Source organism: Magallana gigas, chromosome 4, assembly GCF_963853765.1.
Source record: "Magallana gigas chromosome 4, xbMagGiga1.1, whole genome shotgun sequence".
Taxonomy (NCBI): Eukaryota; Metazoa; Mollusca; class Bivalvia; order Ostreida; family Ostreidae; genus Magallana; species Magallana gigas.
This window is the reverse complement of record NC_088856.1, coordinates 30,402,043-30,421,887: the sequence shown is the minus strand read 5'-3', so window position 1 is coordinate 30,421,887 and position 19,845 is coordinate 30,402,043. Positions and strand designations below refer to the sequence as shown.

The 19,845-nt window shown below is 34.2% G+C and overlaps 2 protein-coding genes across 2 annotated transcripts in view; both read left to right on the top strand.

The window, feature by feature from the left end:
- Window positions 1–1,585: 1,585 nt before the first annotated feature.
- Window positions 1,586–18,236, top strand: LOC105341648 (ubiquitin-like modifier-activating enzyme 1). The gene is given in 22 exon segments (XM_066083312.1): window positions 1,586–1,726; window positions 6,661–6,770; window positions 7,071–7,161; window positions 7,462–7,594; window positions 7,841–7,938; window positions 8,289–8,435; window positions 8,667–8,837; window positions 9,233–9,340; window positions 10,507–10,587; window positions 10,823–10,978; window positions 11,856–12,021; window positions 12,311–12,507; window positions 13,173–13,286; window positions 13,558–13,704; window positions 14,604–14,678; window positions 14,808–14,997; window positions 15,638–15,819; window positions 16,210–16,296; window positions 16,756–16,860; window positions 16,959–17,042; window positions 17,244–17,344; window positions 17,728–18,236. Coding segments are annotated over 22 exon segments (2,826 nt in total). The 3' UTR covers window positions 17,870–18,236.
- LOC136269641 (ubiquitin-like modifier-activating enzyme 1) overlaps window positions 3,618–19,845 on the top strand; it is a 110,567-nt gene continuing 94,339 nt past the window's right edge. Inside the window, exon 1 of the mRNA XM_066082001.1 lies at window positions 3,618–3,731. The gene's annotated coding sequence lies outside the window, so the exon portion shown is untranslated. The remainder of the gene's footprint in view (window positions 3,732–19,845) is intronic.

The window sequence follows — 19,845 nt, the reverse complement described above, 5'->3', positions numbered from 1 at the left end:
TTTAAATACTATTTTGCATAATAAATATACAGAAATGTAGGAGTTTTATAGATATATGAATTTGATACTTTATAATTTTAAAGGGGTTGGACATATTAAATAATTTTCAAATGCTACTTTAATGCATATTTCAATGCATAGATATGTAGAAATATATTCATTTTATGAATAATATCTTTATAATAATTGTAGAAACTTTTATTTTAGTACGAATTTAATAATGACCTGTCATAAAGTGTTATCTGACTACTTCTTCTAATTATCCATTTATCGGTAGCTTAGCCTTACCGATTTTAGTTTTTCCATGCGAGATCCCCTGATTTTAATTATAGTGATAATCAATTAAATACCTGAGCAGCATGTCAGTGGCGTCAGAAGCAAATTTACTGTTCAATGTTACATTTCGTAGTAGTTTCCATGTGAACTTGGTTTTATTAAGCAACTTTGTTTTATAGATAAATTTCAAAAAGTGCAAAAAAAAAAATAAAAAAATAACGCAATATCGACTTCTTGAGATACTCATCATTTAGTTCTCCAAATGAGATTGCAATAAAAAACTAATTATTTAACGGTCTTGTTTAAGGTGTATTAATTGTCGACTAATTAAACTGCTCAGGCCATCTTCGTGTATGTGTATGTTACAAATTATTGTCTTAATAATTTAAGAACGTGACTATGCATTTAAAAACAACAGCAACAAATGCTACAAATGTTCATTGTATATTTTATTTTGATTCATTTAAGAATATCCATGAAAACCATTATTTATTATTTTCATAGGGTACGTTTTCTCTTGGAGAAAACGTACCCGGGTACGTTTTCTCCTGGAGAAAACGTACCCTAGAAATTGGGTACGTTTTCTCCTGGGTACGTTTTCTCCAGCATTCCATCTTAGTGCCTGATATATATATCTAAGCTCTACTCAACGCTAAATAAGTCCATGTTTGACCTTTAGGCGTGAATGGATACCATTGGGTTGGTTTATATGGCAATTTTTTTAAGCAGTTGATCTTTATTCTTTAGCATTTATTTCTGTTCCAGTAAAAAAGTCACGTCTCTATTAATATAATTAAATCGATCCTATGGCAATTCACATTTTATCTATAATGGTTGTGAAATAGTTGAGAGGACAATGCATTGATGTCAAAATTAAGGGAAAACGCCCCCTCCTTCATTCTCCCATCCCTTAGCCCCCCCCCCCCCCCCGCGCCCCAGTGATACCTTTTCAAGGACCGCTACTCTATAAGACACTCGATGTAAAAAAGAAACAGGATTTTCTTATGAAGAAAAATAATCTTGACAGCAAAATCATTCTTTCTTTTTTGCATCAAACTGTGAATTAATTTAATTGAAAATGCGTATTTTATTTGTACATTTACTGATATATTATCGATAGTGGGGTAATTTCGTAATTTTGACTGCAGGAGTTATTACAACATTGTTACACTATATATACTTTTTAATCATGAAATCATGAAGTTAGTAAAAAAATCAAAATATTCAAATGATCTTTATTGTTTTCATAAATACCTGTAACTAAGGGTTCCCAGCAGCACTTTACAAAATAATTGAAACAACTGAGGACATGCCCGGATCCAGAAGATCTCCTCCGCCACTGGACATAAAAGAAAAGCCTCAGACATTCATCGGAAAAGAAATCAACACCTTGGACAACCCCCATCCCCGAAATATTTTCTGGATCTGCGCATGGTCAGATGTCAGGCACGTATAGTATCGGAGGGGGGGGGGGGGCAGGGGTAGAATGTTCCACCTCCACGATTGAAAGTTATAGTAAACTTAACAAAATTTTTTTCTCTAAAATTGAACTTTAAGGTAATTATCGCTCATCGATACCCCCTCCTCTTACACGGATTAAGATTTTGAAGATTTTGAAAAAAGAGTTTTTGGTGGGTTTTTTTCTTGTAAAGATTTCGGATAATCATGCCCCTTCCCCGCTATCCACTTTAAAAAGCAATGTTACGTGTCTGTCATGATGTGTTCTTTTATATTCCGTAGAATCTCCGCATACAATATTTCCTATACAAGCATTTCACATTATTTTTAGAAAGAGCTAGTTCTCTTCACAAATAACAATAATTAATTTAGAGTGGAATAGAAAGTCTTAAATCAGCTGACAAGGACATCAGTTGATTTTGATTGACACCTGTTCCCCCCAGATCTTGCTCTGTGCGTTTTTTTACGGTCTGTTCCATTCCTTGAAACAACAAAGATCCTCTTGTACATGACGTGCGTAGACATTGTGCGCAATGTTCATCTGTTTGGGATCTGAACATTTATACACAGTACAGTTTACATACTGTACACTATCAAAGCCTAAATATACGATACAAAAGGAATAATATTTTTGTTTTCATTTATCAAATGTAAAATATTGTTGACGGATTATAAATTTTGCGTTATTTCTAAAAACGAATATCAAGGGAAAAATTAAAGAGTGGGAATTACTGGAAGAAATAAAAACATTTCCGATGAGGAATTTAATCCCGAAACCGAGCCCCGTGTTACGGAGTTCCTTGCCTCTATTACCTACATGTAGTTCCGGTAGTTTCCCAAGCTTTACGTTTCTATGGGATGGATTACACAATCTTTGAAATAGTGTCGTTTCCGAAGAAATGATAAAATATAAACTTTATTTACAGTGATTTTCAGTTCAACAATTTGCATGGCGTGTGCCCCCCCCCCCCTCCCCGGCCGGTGTAATGAAGAATAATGACCCCCGTAGAATAATGACCGGGGTTCATTTTTTGACGTAGAATAATGACCCCCCCCCCTTGCTGAGGAATAATTGTATTTTTCTGAAGAAAAATGACCGAGGGGGGTATTTTTCTTCATGTTAAACACGAAGAAAAATGACTCCCGTAAAAAATGACCCCGCTGTAAGCAAGAATAAAAATTGGTTACCCCGTATCCAAGATACTATTTTCAAATTACTGAAAATTTCACTCTGTTCAACTGATTTTAAATTTAAAAACACCGAAAATGTAAACTAGGTATATGATATAGGTATATGAAAATGTAAATAAATCACTGTATACTGGCACTGTACCAGTTTTCGGCTATAATTTTACATTTTCTTTTCGTGTTTCCTTATTTCTTGATATATTTGAATAAAAATTGACATACTTTAGATGGTGAACTCCTTATTTATCAATCTGTTAGATTACGATTTACTGTACCCGTTATCAGCTTCGTGATAATAACACAGTAAAATCCCGGTACATGTTGGTTTTATATTCTGCAAAGTATGTCCCTTGCGGGGTCAGCTTATATGTCGTGGGGGTTATGATAAACGTGCATTTTTCTTTTGTAAATCTTCTCATTTATGTGAAAAAACTAAATTTCCAACAAGTTTAATCATTTTAATAACACATCTTCTAGGAAAATATCCATCACAACACCCCCCCCCTCCGGGATTTTCAAAAAAAATTAAATTAAAGAAATAGTGATTTTAACTTGAATGTAAATTAGTTTGAGTTTTTACATTAAAACAATGAAAATGCATGTGTGTTTCTAATTATATATGAATTTAGAAGACATTTTTATAAATTTTAAGACCAAATATCACTTCGGGTTTTTAGTGCGATCATTTCAAACGAGCAAAAGTGAAAGTAGAGAAGTAGAAAGTTTCCGGTGAGGAAAAATACTTCATTCTAGCAGATTCCAGCTATCTAAGATTAGTTTGCATCGTAAGGATATTGTATAAGTGTCCGGTAGGTTCCAATTCTATATTTATGATGATAGGTAAATTTGCATAAAATTTGAGTAAATTAATTTGTCATGCATGTGACATGACTATATACCGAAGATGTAGGTATGCACTCTTGAACATGTAGAAGCCTACCATGTTGGTTAATACTTAATCCACAAAACCTATCTTTCTTTATCATAATAAAAATTGAATGAAATTATCAGTAATCATTTTAAGTAGATATTTACTATAGTATAATATTGATTTATTAATACTATTGAAAAAATAGATCAATATGATGGGGTGGGGTTGATATTGAATGTTGGTGGGGGGGGGGGGGGTGTTGGTCTTTAGGCTGTACAGATGTGTTGTGCATGAAGATGTAGTTATTGTTGCCTATCTGTTCTCTCTCTCTCTCTCTCTCTCTCCCTTTTTCTCTCTCTCTGAGTGTTAAACATATGGCTGCTTTTGACATGGAATGGCAAATGTTGGGGATAGTGTTTGAGACATGTAGAATTAAATTCAAAACATTTCATTTTAGATAACATGTTAATTAAAATGGAACAAATCTTCAAAAAATAAAACACAACAATGAGTCACACAAGTTGATGTAAGTAAAATTCATTTGTGTAACTACATTGTCCAAGTTTAAAGGAAGGAACCTGTAAAAACTTATACCCTGGCCAGTATTTTACATGCAGATAATTTAGAATATTAGATACTGAGAAACTTTAATTGATTATACATATTTCACAGACTAAGTGGGTATTTTTTGTTCTTCTGGATTTTGAACTCTCTTCCGCAGGATATGTCTTTTATTAAATTTTGTTAAATTTGTTACCATGGTAACAATATACAAGAGTAAAAAGAAAAACTCCTTATAAGCAAGTTTCTTTTCCCTATGACACATATTTAATGAGTTAAGTCATTGTGTATTTGTTCCGAAATTAGGCTTAAATAAAAGTTCAGCAAATATTACACTTATGTGAGTAAAAACAACTCGATCATCACTATGATGTCATATACATGTAGGTGAGGTAATCTCAAGCTAGCATCAAAATGGAGCAAAAACTGAATTGAGGGCCTCACATTATAGAGTCTTATACCTTTATTTTTTATAAACCAATACCTACATGTAATACCTTGATGGATAGGGAAATTCCTATACTTTTCTACTTTACCTTTTTTGTGGTATTTGAAAACAATTCTTTTTTTGTAATTAAAGAAAAACTTGTGATTTTTATGACAAAAATTTTATGAAATTAGACATATAAATTGAGCTTGAACAAAATAAATTTGGTAAAATATTGAATGTTTATGTTTTATTGTATTTTAATCCTTGAGATTAAAGTTTTCTGAAAATATGCTATTTTAAGAGCACCGATTGCAAATGAGCTATGTGTTGTTTAGGTAAATTATGACTGGACTGTTTCTTCAGATTTCATGCATGTGTATCAATGCTGCAAAATCCATAATTATGCATTTAATTTTTCCAAATTTGGAATCATGGTTCTGTAGAGTGTCTAGAGTGAATATATCAGCTAAGAATTGTAAATAAGCACAATGCCTGTTTTATATGATTTATAATTTCTGTTACTTTCTGTAAACTGCAGTAAAAATTACAATATTGTAAAAACTATCTCATAAATAATAAAAAAAAATATACTGAAAAACTTTAATCTATAAGGGGGTCATTATTTTGGTGTTCTATCAATGTGTGTAGATTAGAAATGGCTGGCACCTCTCTTATTTTGCTATCAATGGCACATACAAAATTAGCCCAGATTTCCTCTGAAATTTCGTAGAACATCAAACAGCGACCCGATTATAGTGCATCAGACCGTCCAAACTGCCCCAAAAATATACAGCAGCTTATCCAGAAAGTTGGTTTTATCATCGTAAACCAAAAAAGCTTCTATGTAATACGAATTTTGTGTAAAATGAGTTATTTAGACGCTTGTATGGTATACAGAATCTATAAAATTATGCCCCTAAAACGCCAATATTAAAGTGAAATATGAATTTAGCTATGATTCAGCACCCGCATTAGTTTTATTAGAACCTGACAATGCTAATTTATATGAAAATGCACGCCAATTCTTTAAAATTGAATAATATAACGGCAGTTTTTCAACCCCTCCCCAAAAAGGCAGGGTTCCCTAAACTTGTACATGTATATATTCTCGGGTGGTCATGATATAAACAAGTTTGCTATGTCTTGTGAATAGACTTGTATATTTGCACAAATTAGAACCAAGAAAATCATTCAAAATTAACACGCCGTGAAATTGCATACAGTATAACTTTAAACATATTTTCATAAATCAGAGGCCACCGCGAGCACCATGGTTTTAATAATCGCTCATAACTTTTTGATGTAGCTACAGAATTCAGTAAAACTTTCCACATGTGTTCCACAATGTTTTTTTGTTTTCAAATTTTATTTTTGCGAGTGTAAAATAATAGATTACTTGTAGGCTATGCCTGTCCACTTCCCAAAAGAGAATACTTGACATGTGGATTTCGTTTGATTCCAGTCATGGTTGTTAAAAGAAGGATGCAACTGTCCTCATGCATCAACAGTTAACTTAAATTTAAATGGAATTAAAGGACAGAAATTGGTTTGTTTACTCCTATTAGCATTAACAGTTTTCAAAAATAGAGCAGTTGTTATTTATAGAAAATGGACAGTGAAATAGATTCATCCAATATTTTCTATAATAGCAAAAATACACGCGTTATGATTTTTTTTCTTAGCAGGGGGTATCAATTGTGAGCTTGCTCACAGTACCTCTAGTATTTATTTAAATGCTGTTTTAGAAACCATTTTCCGTAAAATTTCTTTGAATTTCTTAATTGTTTTTATTAAGATGTGAATTGAATATATATTTTACTTACTCAATTATTTTTAGCTTGAAATAATTTACTAGTCTTTATGATTTCATTTGTAGGTAGTTGTCCTGACTATTTGGAGAAATTTGGAGGAGAAAATCCGAATTGGAGAGATCTGCCACAAGAACAACATTAAATTCATTTCTGTTGATTCCAGAGGACTGTTTGTGTAAGTTTTAATTTTGTTGGACTTAAGCTGATATTCGTTTATTGAATGAAATGGTTTGCCTTATTTATTGTTTTCCAATTTTTTGTCAGGTTTTCCATAGTAAAAATTTCCATGATTTTAAAAAGGCATTCTGTATGTGATGAAAATTCAGGCAAATAATGAATACCATTGGTGTATGAAGCTCCTTGTTGGTTGTTCCTTATCAGTCATAGTGACCTGTCGCTATAGAAACTAGAACTGAGGCTCATTGACAATGTCTGATTATAGTAATGTTAATGTGGGGGTTTTGGTTTTTGGCAGGGAGCTGTTTTGCGACTTTGGAGATAATTTCGTGATGAATGATGTGGATGGGGAGGAGTCCATCACAAACATGGTGGCATCCATCACTAAGGTAAGGCAGACCCAGACAGATTAAAAAAAATAACTGAATCCTGACTGGTGGTGCAGGGTTTAACATAATGTACAGTAAAAGACATTCTGGTCAGGGTGATTGTGAAACACTAAATAAGTTAAAAATGATTTAAGTTAAAATTGATTGTTCCTTATTCAAACTTGATTTTTTTTTCTCATGGTGTCGGGAGAGAAAGAAATAAAAAAAATTAAATTCACAGCCTCTATTATGTTAAGATGAAAAAAAAAATAAACAAAAGTGTTCAAATGATGCGGGCTAAACAATTTGATCTATTTTTAGGATAAAGAGGGCGTGGTCACTTGTTTGTACGAAGCCCGCCATGGATACGAAGACGGGGATCACGTCACTTTCGCTGAAGTACAAGGAATGACTGAGCTCAATGGGTGTAAACCAATCAAAATCAAAGTGCTAGGTAATTCTCCCCCAGTCTATTTCCTTTGGAACATTTGAATCAATTTACTTTAGAATATATGGATTTCCTACTTCACCTATATGTACACTTGTATGTTAAAAAGAACAGTTTTTGATTTACTTTTGGGCTGTACCAATTTGATATTTGGAGATACTGTAAAAAAAGAAGATACATGTACGTATTAAAGAAAAGTTTTGTTGTGTTTTTGTTGTTGTTGTTATCTGATAAACGCTTTGTTAATTGCAGGACCGTACACGTTTAGCATTGGAGATACAACCAAATTTTCCAACTATGAATGAAAGGGAGTACTTTCCCAAGTCAAGACGCATAAAACGATTCACTTTGTAAGTTTATACAGCTGTATACAGCTGAACTTCAATATCTCGAACATCGATATCCTAAATACAATGGATATGTTGAAGTGATTTTTAAGTTCTAGCCTCTTATTTTTTAAGTGTTTTGCCCTTGATATTTCGAATACTCAGATATCTCAATGTTTTCAAATAGTCCCATCTAGTTCGAGATAACGAAGTTTGACTGTATTGTGTCAGTTAATTTTCTTCCAACTTTTTCCTATTGATTTTTTTTAATGGTGTTTCAAAAGTAGGGTTCATTGTTGTAACTATGGAATTGAATTAAAAAAAAATCCCTACCTTACAACTCATTACTGATTTTAATTTCTTTGTGCTTTCAGAAATCCATCAAGGTTGCTATGGATGCCCCCGAGTTCCTCATGACAGACTTTGCTAAGTTTGACCGCCCCGGTCAGTTACACATTGGTTTCCAGGCTCTGTATGAATTCCAGTAACAGAAAGGACAGCTGCCTTGTAGTCGATGCAAGGTCAGTTTTAATTATATTCATAGAAACAATACTTTTATACTTCCAAATTCCAATTTTTTCTTTAAGAAACAATAACTTAAAACTTTCAAAGTCCCAATTTTTTGGGGGGTGAGTTATCAAACCTAAAAAAAATTTGCTTGTTGTTTATAGAACAGAAACCTTAGATGTTTAAGAAAGTGATCAAATCAGTAAAATTTTGATTTTGAAGCTTTTTTCTCTCTTCTTTTTAAGGCTGATGCTGATGAATTCCTTAAAGTTGTGAAGGCCTTGAATGAGAAGTCACCAGCTAAAGCGGATGAGCTGGACGAGAATGTAATGAGAGAGATGGCTTACACCTGCCGTGGAGACTTGTGTCCATTGGCAGCCATTATGGGAGGGGTGGCAGCTCAGGAGGTCATGAAGGTAAGGTCAAATGTCATATGATGATTAAACCTTTTTTTTCTTCTTGTTAATATGCATTTGATTGGAGCTATGTTCTATTAAAATTATTTTACATGTATCAAGAATTAGTTTAGTTTATTGAAAAAATAATAAATTGAACGTATAATGGAGGAGATATAAATATGTGGACCCCCCCCCCCCCCCCCCGGCATGGCATGTCTACATGCAGCTATTAAATATTGCAGTACAATCCGCAGAAATTGTCATCTCTTCTACAGAAAAACCTTTAAGGCTCTTGAAGCATTGGAATGTGATATTCCATTTGCTTTGTCATGTGACTGTTTAAACCCATATGAAAATGTCTTATGATGATGATAATGAGATGTAATAAGATGAGTTGATCTTGCTGTTTTCAGGCCTGCTCAGGGAAGTTCCACCCAGTGTGTCAGTACATGTACTTTGATGCTCTGGAGTGTTTGCCAGAAGACAAGGACACCTCTCTGACAGAGGAAAACTGTAAACCAGTAAGTAACTGTTGTAACCGTAAATCATTGAGTATTTGTAACTAGTAAACCAGTAAGTAACTGTTGTAACCGTAAATCATTAAGTACTTGTAGTAACTAGTAAACCAGTAAATAACTGTTGTAACCGTAAATCATTGAGTACATGTACAGTACAGATCTGACCCATCCTAACACCAAAGTAAATCCCAACTAAACCCTAGGTTTACTTTCAGGGTTTACCTTGGGTTTGCTTTGGGTTTACTCTGAATTTGCTTTTTGGGTCAACTGTAGCACTGACTTGTGAAGCAGACCCTTCATTTAACTTACCATCTTACTGTCTGTAATTCTTGCCTCTTGTATATTCCAAATACACATGTAACGTCTAATTTCAGAGTATGCTTCTGATCAGGGTTTACTATTTGTGTCCACTCTGGGTTTACTCTGGGTCCACTGTAGTAAACCCAGAGTAAACCCTGAAAGTAAACCCAGGGTTGAGTTAGGGTTTACAGTACTGATCAGACCCAACCTAACAGAAAGGAAATCTCAACTAAACCCTGGGTTTACTTTCTGGGTTTACTCTGGGTTTACTAGAGTGGACCCAGGGTAAACCCCAAGTAAACCCAGAGTGGACACAGAGAGTAAACCCCGATCAGAAGAATACCCTGAAAGCAGACGCTACATGTGTATTCAGAATTTACAAAGGGCAGGAATTACAGGCAGTAGGATGATAAGATAAAATACAAGTTTGTTTCACACTTCAGTGCGTATAGTTGACTCCAAAAGCAATTCTCGAGTAAACCCCGAGTAAACCCAAAGTAAACCCCGAGTGGACCCAAATTTTCAAAAAGTAAACCCAGGGTTTAGTTGGGGTTTACTCTGGTGTTAGGTTGGGTCTGATCGGTACTATAGTAATTAGTAAACCAGTATGTAACTGTCGTAACCATAGACCAAATATTACATGTAGTAACTAGTAAATTAGAGAGTAACTGTAAAACAGTAACTAGTAATGTAAACCAGTGATTTCTAACAGTAAGTGTAAACCAGTAAGTTACTGTAAACCATTTAGCACGCCAATGGTTCAAAGAAGTTGAACATAGAATAAACAGCTCAAATTGATGCAAAATTGTCACTTTATAAGTATTTATCTATTGTCAGATTTAAAATCAAAACATTTTTTTGACTTTCAGACCAATAGTCGATATGATGGACAGGTAGCTGTGTTTGGGTCAGATTTCCAGGAGAAGATGGGAAACCTCAAATATTTCTTGGTAAGTGCTGTTGATTTCTTTTGAATAACAGATTACAGTAATTGGATGATATGATATAAGTTATTGATAGAATGCATACAATGTAAATGTATATTTACAATTGTTACATCTTTGAGCAATGTGGAAACAGTTTATGATAAGACTGGTAACTTTGTTAAAGATTTTTACACATGAAGTATTCGAAGTGCTTGAATGAAGATATTTGAAGTGTAGTAATGTTAGAATTGTTTTGTAGGTGGGAGCTGGTGCCATTGGATGTGAAATGTTAAAGAACTGGGCCTTGATGGGTCTGTCTGCAGGAGAGAATGGACATATATATGTGACAGACATGGACATCATTGAGAAGTCCAACCTTAACAGACAGTTCCTGTTTAGGCCCTGGGACGTACAGGTCAGTATATATACATGCTCTGAGAGAGAGAGAGAGAGAGAGAGAGAGAGAGAGAGAGAGAGAGAGAGAGAGAGATTGTTTACAGTATGAATATAAGCTTAAAAATAAGATATCGTTGGAGTTTCATTTAAGAGGCCCAGGGGCTGACAAATACATTTTTTAAGCACTTGCCCTCGGGCAAGTGGCAAGGCAAAATTTACTTGCCCTACCTCAATATCTACTAGCCCAACCAAATTCTTCATTGTGATTAAAAATAAACAATACACATACCGTACGATGATTTTGCCCTTCACTTTAAATTTTTCCACTTTTAATACTCAGTACTCTTCATAAAATATATAGTTCTTCCTCTTGGTTTTCTCGAGAGTTTGTTAAAAAATGAACACATAACATGTTGATATTTAGTTGGATTTGTTTTAAAGGTAAAAAAACAAACATTTTATTAACAGTTTTGGATGTTTTGATAATTTCTGTCACCTTAGGTGAATGTCCGAGATAATAGGTCACAAGCGCACACGTCTTCACGGCCATGATTTCACCAAGGCCGCAGAGGTGTTAAAAATAAAGGAAAAAAACCACGTCAAAATCCTATTGTGGTGTATAATTTTAACACCCTTAGATCATGAAGAATTTTTCTAGAAAAAAGTGTGTATTATGTTCGGCAAAATACGGTACTTTCATTTTCAGTACATATGCGAAAGTTTAAAAAGTCACTTGCCCACGGGCAAGTCCCTACAGATTTTTTACTTGCCCGATCGGAAAACCCACGGGTGTCGAGCAATCGGATTTTTCAGCCCCTGAGGCCCATACCAATAGGAGATGTATTACTATTAGATTGCTCATTATACTTTTATTTATCCACGAAATTTTGTTTTAGAAACCTAAATCCTCAACAGCAGCCTGTGCTGCCAAACACATGAATCCCTACATAAACATCACCTCCCAGGAAAACAGGGTGGGGCCCGATACAGAGAACATCTACACTGACGATTTCTTTGAGAAGCTGGATGGTGTGGCTAATGCCCTCGACAATGTGGATGCAAGTGAGTTACTTGTTTTAAATTTTTTTTTCAACAAAATTGTATGCAAAGAACACAAATGGTACGATAATATTTCAGCAAACACCTGGTACTGTAATATTTCAGCAAACACCGTTGATTTAAGAATTTTAAAAAAATTTAGATGATTTAATATTCATGCATCAACAGTACATGTGTATATGAAAAAAATATTAAAATGCTTATGAACATTTAATAAAAACTGCATAATGCATAATTTAGTACAGTATGTTGTATTGAATAATAATCAATATGGGCTTGTTTTATTGCCCAGGATTGTACATGGACAGGAGATGTGTGTATTACAACAAGCCCCTGCTGGAATCAGGGACCCTGGGCACCAAGGGCAACGTACAGGTGGTCATTCCCAAACTGACCGAGTCTTACTCCTCCTCACAGGACCCTCCCGAGAAATCCATTCCTATCTGTACCCTCAAGAACTTCCCCAACGCCATCGAACACACACTACAGGTAGGGAATTCCTGTAGAGATCCCCAGACCTGTCAAGTTTCTGTTGGAAGTCTAAGGATTGTGTGTAGAGTGCTAAGTTCAAGGTTGAGAGAACTTGATAAAAGGAAAAACCTATAAATATTAGATTTTTTAGAAGAAAAAAAATTTGTTGTGCTAAAATTATGAGAAAATGAGACTAAAAAGGTTATTTTTTATTTTGTAACTTGATGAAGCTCCTCAATGTCATTGAAACTACATTATTTTTGTAATAATTTTTTTTTTTAAAAGAGTGAATGTTCATGTGTGTATTTACCACAATGCATGTACAAATTTGATATTTTGAAGCATGAAGTTGTGAAAGATCAAAACCTTCTAAACATGCAAAAATCTACAAATTGTTCCGCTGCTAATGCAATGCTATTCAAACAAGGTCTTTCAATTAATTCTGTGAGTCAATTCACAATAACGGTAATTACATATTTTCAATGCAGTGTACATACAGTACTCGCAATGATGATGTCACTCAAGTTGGGAACCACATCAGGATAATATACACCAATATACCAAATTTGGCCAATCTATACTTTTTTCAAAAATTTCCATAGAATATGGCTTAATTGCTGCCCTATTAGTTAAACTCTTAGATATATTATCCCTTTAATACTGAATAATTTGTGTTTTTGCAGTGGGCCAGAGACCAGTTTGAGGGACTGTTCATCCAGCCAGTAGAGGGCGCCCTTCAATATGCCACAGATCCTAAATTCCTGGAGAGGACTGCCAAACTCCCAGGCACACAGCCAGTAAGTCAAAACCAGGGGCATTTGTGATTTTCGTCCATTGAACATTAAAATTATCTTCATGTGCACAAGCCAGTGTTGCATGAATATACAAATAATCTCAGTTTCTTCCAACAGAAAATGGGGATACATTGAAGAATTTGTGCCCTTTTTTCTTCCATAAAGGGTATCAATCGCCCTATTCATAATGAAATTTCTCCATGTTGTAATAAATATCCAATATAGTAGTATTTTTTTGTGTGATTAACGTTTGGTTTGCCTTGTGTACATATAGGTGGAGACACTACAAGGAATTAAGAAGGCCATCGTTGACGAGAGACCAACCAGTTTCCAGGACTGCGTGACTTTTGCCAGGAATCTGTTCCAGGAGAACTATAATAACAACATTCGTCAGCTTCTGTTCAACTTCCCTCCTGATCAGGTCTGTGTTGTTGATAGTGATTTATACACATCTATTTCTTTTTATTGAATTGTCTTTATGCATGTACATGTACACTTATGAAAATCCATTGTCAGCTTATAATCTGATGGAAACCAAATTGCATAACAATCCTTCATAATAAAACTTACGAAAAATTAGCATAATTGAAGAATGGGAGGGGGACAGAAAAGTTCCTGAAATTGTCATCTTAAGGTCAGACAACACGTTCCTCGAGAATCTTTTTTGTATCTCCTCGTAATAAAGAGTTCCAATAAAAAAATTTAATTTTATAATTACTTTAAAAACGATCAAAATTTATTAATAATTGGTTATATGTCCAGATGGTCGAGTGGTTAGAACCGTGGACGCTCACTGCCAGAAGCTGGTTCTAAAGGTCGTGAGTTCAAAGCCCCGCCCCGGCGGAGATATAGTTCTATTATAGTGAATTTTGCTGTGCTGTAGATGTATTTATTTTTATATCAGCAATTCAAGTGTATTTTCAAGAAGATTATATAGAAAAATGCATACTCTAGTATTTTGCAGAAATGCCTGGTAAGGTACCCTAATTTTTTGCAAGAAAGCTTGTCAAAGTAGTTGTAAACCATTAACAAATTCCTAGAAAAAGTTATCTAAAATTGAGCAACGTGTCGTCTGACCTTAAGGATATGTCATGTGGAAATGGCATTAGAGAGCGTTTGTGTAACCTTGATGTTAATAACAGGAAAGCTTTGTGTGAATTTTAAGAGCTAAAATAAACAAATTAAGTATAGTACATAATGATGTATGGTTATTTTATTTATTATCAAATCCTCTACAAACTTAATAGAATAGTGTTAAGAGTTTTGTCATAAATAATAGAAAGGTAGAATAACTTGTGTTTGGTTGATTTTTTTGATCAGGTGACAAGTTCCGGAGCTCCATTTTGGTCTGGTCCAAAAAGATGTCCGCATCCACTGGAGTTTGATGTAAATAATGTAAGTTCAGTCTGTGATCTTCCTCTAACTATTATTTTGTATCTTAATTGAATTGTCAGTAATGTTTACCCTGCAATTCGATTCTCTGCAGGAAATAATCTTTGTCTTATTTTGTCCTCTTTATTGCAGACCACCCATTTCGACTATGTTATGTCTGTAGCTAATCTCAGGGCTCAAATGTATGGCATCAAACAAGTTCGGGATCCAAAGGCTATCTGTGATATGGTGTCAAAGGTCAAAGTGCCCGAGTTTAAACCTAGGTCAGGGATAAAGATTGAAGTGACTGATGCTGAAATGGAGAGAAACCAAGGAAACCTAGGTTTGTTGACAAAATCTGTTGTGTGTGTTGCAAACTCCTTGTGATAGATAAGGGATTTTTTAAAATATTTTTTCCCCACATTTACATGAACATGCCTGTATTTTGGGAATTTAAAGAAAAAAGATATTGCTTAAAATGATTTGATCTTGTGTTTCTATGATGAAATAGATTTATATTAGTCATTTTAACCCAAATACAGTAAAACATAGTTATAGCGAACACACTTATAATGAATTGAGACTTACAGCGAAGTGATTTTCACTCCCCGCAACTATATTACATGTTGTTAACTTGACGGATATGATGAATTACGCTTATAACGAAGCAAAATCGCCCGTCCCTGGTACTTCGTTATAACTGTGTTTTACTGTACATAATGGACAGCATCTTTTCACATTTATGCCCCCAGAGATGTAGCAATAGGGTGTATTTTTTTAAACCTCCTCTTTGCATGCTTTTGAAAAAAACCAACAAACCAGGTCTTAAATTGAACATCAAGGTCAAAGATGAATGGTCGAATTTAAGATCATTCATCTAGTTAATGGTCAAATTTTTCACATTTGCTTACTATAGAAGGGATACTTTTTCATGAATTTTAAAGAGGCTTGGAGAAATTGTATAATTAATTTTCCAAATGCAGATGTTGATGCTGTGGAAAATCTACAAAAGGACTTGCCCCCTGTGGAGAAAGTAAAGGCCATGAAATTAGTTCCTATCGAGTTTGAGAAAGATGATGATACTAATTTCCACATGGACTTTATCGTGGCTGCTTCCAATTTGAGAGCCGAGAACTATGACATTCCACCAGCAGATCGACACAAGGTATACTGAGGGGAATTAATGAGTTAAAAGTAGATATGGTTGATTCATATGTATATATACACACAGTTAATGCAAAGTGTACATGTTAGTCAGTTCTTTAGATACTTGACATTAATGAAATGTCTGAAGCATATATATGATGTAAGCATCCAACTGTATGTGACAAATGTATTACGTCTATATATACATGTACATATCATTAGGCTGTTTTGATTGGGTCTTGTTGCATGTGGATTTTGGGGTTGGACCGATCTTAAGATTTTTATATATACCACTTACTAAAGAAAGATATATGCTGTTTATCAAATGATCAAGAATGATATGTACAACAGCCTAATTTCTAAAACAAAATTTAAAGAAAACTAATTTGTTTTTCATTCAATGTTTCAGAGTAAGTTGATTGCTGGAAAGATCATCCCAGCCATTGCTACCACCACAGCGCTCATCACAGGCCTAGTGGCTGTAGAACTCATCAAGGTATGTCTGATCGTGAAGGGATCATAGCCACTTGTGCTTTGAGTGCAGGTTATGTTTTATGGCATAAATTGTGCATGTACATGTTCATTTTGATTTTGTTTGACCTACGTTAGCTAGGGAAAGGTTTGTGTCCTTTTCCTAGGGAAAACTATACGTTCCAAGGATATTCATGCTCAGATCTGGAGGGAGACTAAATATAAAAAATAAACATTGGATCTCCCATCCCTTGTATAATAAAAGGGGGGGGGGGCTTTAACTTTTGAGCATTTTGTTAAATGTAAAAATTTTATTCAGTAAAATTTTCTTTTATTGGGGGGAATAAGTAGATCCACCCTCTCCCCTGGAAAAAATCCTGGATCCACACCTGATCAAAAATATTTCGGCATGCATTTGTTGTAAAACTTGTCATTCGATGTATGGTTATTACCACTTTTACAATATTAAAGTTCTCTTTTACAGCTTGTACAAGGACATAATAAATTAGAAAGCTACAAGAATGGATTTGTAAATCTGGCCTTGCCCTTCTTTGCTTTCTCAGAACCAATAGCAGCACCCAAGAACAAGGTAATGAATTCAATCAGAACTTTAAAAACTGTGATATGCCTCTATGTGCTCTTTCTCAAATACATGTGTATGTATATGTTTGTACTTTATTATTTTAGTATTATGACACTTACTTCACATTATGGGACCGATTTGAAGTTCAAGGAGAGATGACCCTACAGGAATTTTTAGATTATTTTCAGGTAAACTAGTCTGTTATTATTAGATAAATGTATGGGTTCATGATTGTCTGTCAAAGCTGGAATTGATTTCATATATCCAGAAATGAGCATTCTTTAAACATTTTGTTGGCTGTCCACAGATAGTATTGGACTCTGTGACTCTGTCGGATACTTTGATGTCACCTTGATAATTAAATGTATGATGTGTGTATACCTTTGTAGAAAGAATACAAGCTGGAGATCACCATGTTATCACAAGGCGTGTCCATGTTGTATTCATTCTTCATGCCCCCCGCCAAACGACAGGAGCGACTGGGACTACCGTAAGTTAACGTGTTTTTGTGTTCTGAATTATTCAGGTCTCGGAATAGTAAACAATTTCATGGCAGAATGTTAACAAGACACAAATATTCTCAAGACAAAAATAATGAACTCGTAGAGATTTTGGTGAAACTGGATGTTTATAGCTCAGAGTAGATGGGAGTATTCTTGTATCAAGACTAGTTTAAGAAATTTTGTTTAGAAAACTGAAGTATTTTAACAAGCATTCAATTCATTATACTACAGTTCACGGTTTGTGTCAGAGGAATCAATTGACATGCAATAATATCTCAAGCAATGGTAGAAAAATCGACTTTCTTTTTACTTCATTTATGAACATTTCTATGCATTCTTTTTCTTATCAAAATGATGTATTGAATTGCAGATTATCAGAAGTAGTGAAAAGAGTCTCCAAGAAGAAGATTCCTAGTCACGTAAAAGCTTTAGTGCTGGAGCTGTGCTGTAACGATACGGAGGGAGAGGATGTAGAAGTTCCTTACGTTAAATACAATCTACCACAGTCGTAATGTAAACACTGCCCTAGAGACCGCAATAGGTATCCCCACGAGTGGTGACCAGACACTAGACATTCTCATATTGAGAGACTTATCAACAAACAGTCGGACAAACGGATGACTGATGCACAGTCAGTGAAGTGCAATGAACATAATTACAAAGATTTTTCTTCTTTTTGACTGTTGTATATTTGTATTTCTCAATGATGTAATATTAACTTGTGGACTTGTGTAAAGGAAAACAAAGCAAACAGTAATTTGATTGTCTTACTATAGTATTCTCTGTACACAGACAGGTTTGGTAGTGTGCATAATAATTTATTCTGTCTTTATGAAACTTTAAAAAAAAAAATAAATGAATAGAATCATAAAAGTTTAACGAGTTGTTGCTTATTTTCTTAAAAGACTTCGTTTTCAACAAGTATTCTAATTTGGACTGTGAATCTTACCATTAATTAAAGGGTGGATTGGGGTTTTTAGCTGACATTAACTTAAAGTTCAAATGAGAATTTCTGCATGCATGATCACCTATTATCCGCCCATCCATCCATAAACTTTTCACATTTTCAACGTCTTCTTTAGCACCACTGGGCCAATTTTAAGTAAACTTAGTACAAAGCATCTTTATGGGAAGGGAATTCTAAATTTTTGAAATACAGCACGGAACGATTTTTAAAAGGGAGATAATTACAAAACAGTGAAATAAGGAGTGTGTCTTAAAAATGTTTAAAGGACTATATATGATATGGGCCAAAAATGACCCCTATAATGAACATCATCATTTTATTATCATTCTTTGTTTTCTTCGTACAGATATGTATGTGATGTGTTTACATAATATTCATTTTGGTTCAAGTGCCCACAATATAGAATTATGACATTGTAAAGACAACCTTTTCCCGCCATTTTTAGCGTAAAACAGCTTGTTTTCAAGCAGTTTTTCCTTCCGAAAACATAGAGCACATTCTTGAACAAATAAAATATTTTAATCAGAGATGTATCTAGCCAAGACTAATAAGTGATAAAAAAATTTTCCTTGTTCAAGCATGCGCTCTATATTTCTCATTCGTAAATAGATAAGAAAAATTTTGGCTAATTTTGATTGAATTATGGAAATGGCGTCACGTCTGACTACATATACTGCCAGTGAGTGCAAATAAATCAAATAAATAGATGAAAAATATATTTTATATCAACTCTTCTAAAAAATTAGTTAACATTTTATTGTACCCGAAGCACTTAAAAAAATGGCGAATTATGGGGGCCAAATTTTACTCTTATCATATTTAGTTCTTTGTTCTCAATAACTTTAATGCTCAATAACCCCCCCCCCCCCTGCTGCTACGTGCCTGAAAATATGAAAAATTTTCTAAAAGGGAGATAATTACAAAACAGTGAAAATAAGGGGTGTGTCTTAAAAATTCATCTCGAGTACCAATAGTTACAACAAATCTTGTATATATATATAGTGAAGTTCATAAATTGTTAAAGAAAAAAACAACCCCAGATGATGTTTAAAAGTGTTCTTCTCCAGAACTACAATGCTATAATTTTTCTAATTACTGTGCAATCATCCTAAGATAGCGTAGATTGTTAAAATAATTAAAATAGTGACCCCCAGACCAATACTGAGGTCAGAAGAGGGGCTCAAAGTTAAACATAGAAAAACATATAGATAAGTATTTAAAATGTTTAACTATGTTGATGTTCTCAAAAACTTCAATGCTTCATAATCATGACTCTGGACCAATACTGCAGCCTGAAGAGGGTTCAAAATTCATTAAGTAAAAACAGGGAAGGTGTTCAAAATTCTTCTCAAGAACTACAGTGCTACAATTTGTGAGATTATTATGCATACATCCTAAGATAGTGTAGATTCTAGATTGTTAAAATTGAGACCCCCGGACCAATATTTCTCAAGAAATACACTGCTACGTTTTGTTATATTACTATGTATAAGGATCTTCATATCCTCATGTTAAAGTCAC